We start from the raw sequence: 1,233 nt of genomic DNA, 5'->3' as shown, positions 1-1,233 counted from the left end.
CAATTGTCAGCTGGGTGATTTGGGCAAGTCCACTTAACTTCTCTGGGCCCTCAGTTACCTCATCTGTAAAATAGGGATTAAGACTGTGAGCCCCGCTTTGGGACCAACTTGATCACCTTGTAATAATAATAATAATAATAATAATAATAATTGGCATTTGTTAAGCACTTACTATGTGCAAAGCACTGTTCTAAGCACTGGGGAGGATACCTCCCAAGCACTTGGAACAGTGTTTTGCACATAATAAGCACTTAATAAATGCCATCATTATTATTATTATTATAGCAAGGCCCTCCACCCGGAGAACATCTCCCCCCACCTCACCCGGCCCCTCCCTCAACAGTGGTTTCCATGGCAACGGAGCCCCCTCTGTCCACACCCCCTGCCCCGCGGCGGCTCTACCTGTCTAAGAGAGCCAACCGGGCTACTGTGAGACAACTCGGCTCCAGAAGAGACCCATTTGGCTCAGCGAAACCAACGCGAATTGACTTCCCGAACGTCCAGACAGAGTCCCAGACCTGCCCCAGCCCCGGTGAGGAGCGTCTGTGGGTTTGGGGGCTGGGGGTGTCCCCCTTGAGGGAGGCTGGAAATGGGGGGCCACAAGGCCGGGGCGGGGTCCCCGGCCGCTGAGGAGAGGGAGGGTCTCACTTTGGGCCTCTTTGGGGCCTGTTATCCAAAGGCCAGTGCTCCCCAAGAAGGAGCAGAAGGGCCTGGAGGTCATCCTATGGAGCGCTTCCGTGGGCCAGAGCACTGTACTGAGCTCTGGGAGAGCACCCCAGGCCGGGAATCAGGTCCGGCCCCTGCCCCTCGGGAGTCACCTGGTCAACATCATCATCATCATCATCCATCGTATTTATTGAGCGCTTACTGTGTGCAGAACACTGGACTAAGCGCTTGGGAAGTCCAAGTTGGCAACATATAGAGGACAGTCCCTACTCAACAGGGGGCTCACAGTCTAAAAGGGGGAGACAGAGAACAAAACCAAACATACTAACAAAATAAAATAAGTAGAATAGATATGTACAAGTAAAATAAATAAATAGAGTAATAAATAAGTACAAACATATATACATATATACAGGTGCTGTGGGGAAGGGAAGGAGGGTAAGATGGGGGGATGGAGAGGCGGACGAGGGGGAGAGGAAGGAAGGGGCTTAGTGTGGGAAGGCCCTCCTGGAGGAGGTGAGCTCTCAGTTGGGCTTGAAGGGAGGAAGAGAGCTAGCTTTGGCGGAT

The 1,233-nt window shown here is 52.1% G+C and overlaps 1 protein-coding gene across 1 annotated transcript in view; it reads right to left on the bottom strand.

Moving 5' to 3' along the window:
* DNAJB2 (DnaJ heat shock protein family (Hsp40) member B2) overlaps positions 1-353 on the bottom strand; it is a 53,840-nt gene extending 53,487 nt beyond the window's left edge. Inside the window, exon 1 of the mRNA XM_038753279.1 lies at positions 325-353. Within this exon, the coding sequence (XP_038609207.1) occupies positions 325-353 (29 nt within the window). The remainder of the gene's footprint in view (positions 1-324) is intronic.
* Positions 354-1,233: the final 880 nt, after the last annotated feature.

Source organism: Tachyglossus aculeatus, chromosome 1, assembly GCF_015852505.1.
Source record: "Tachyglossus aculeatus isolate mTacAcu1 chromosome 1, mTacAcu1.pri, whole genome shotgun sequence".
NCBI classification, from domain to species: Eukaryota; Metazoa; Chordata; class Mammalia; order Monotremata; family Tachyglossidae; genus Tachyglossus; species Tachyglossus aculeatus.
Note: the sequence above shows the minus strand (reverse complement) of the source record. Positions and strands in the feature narration are given on the sequence as shown.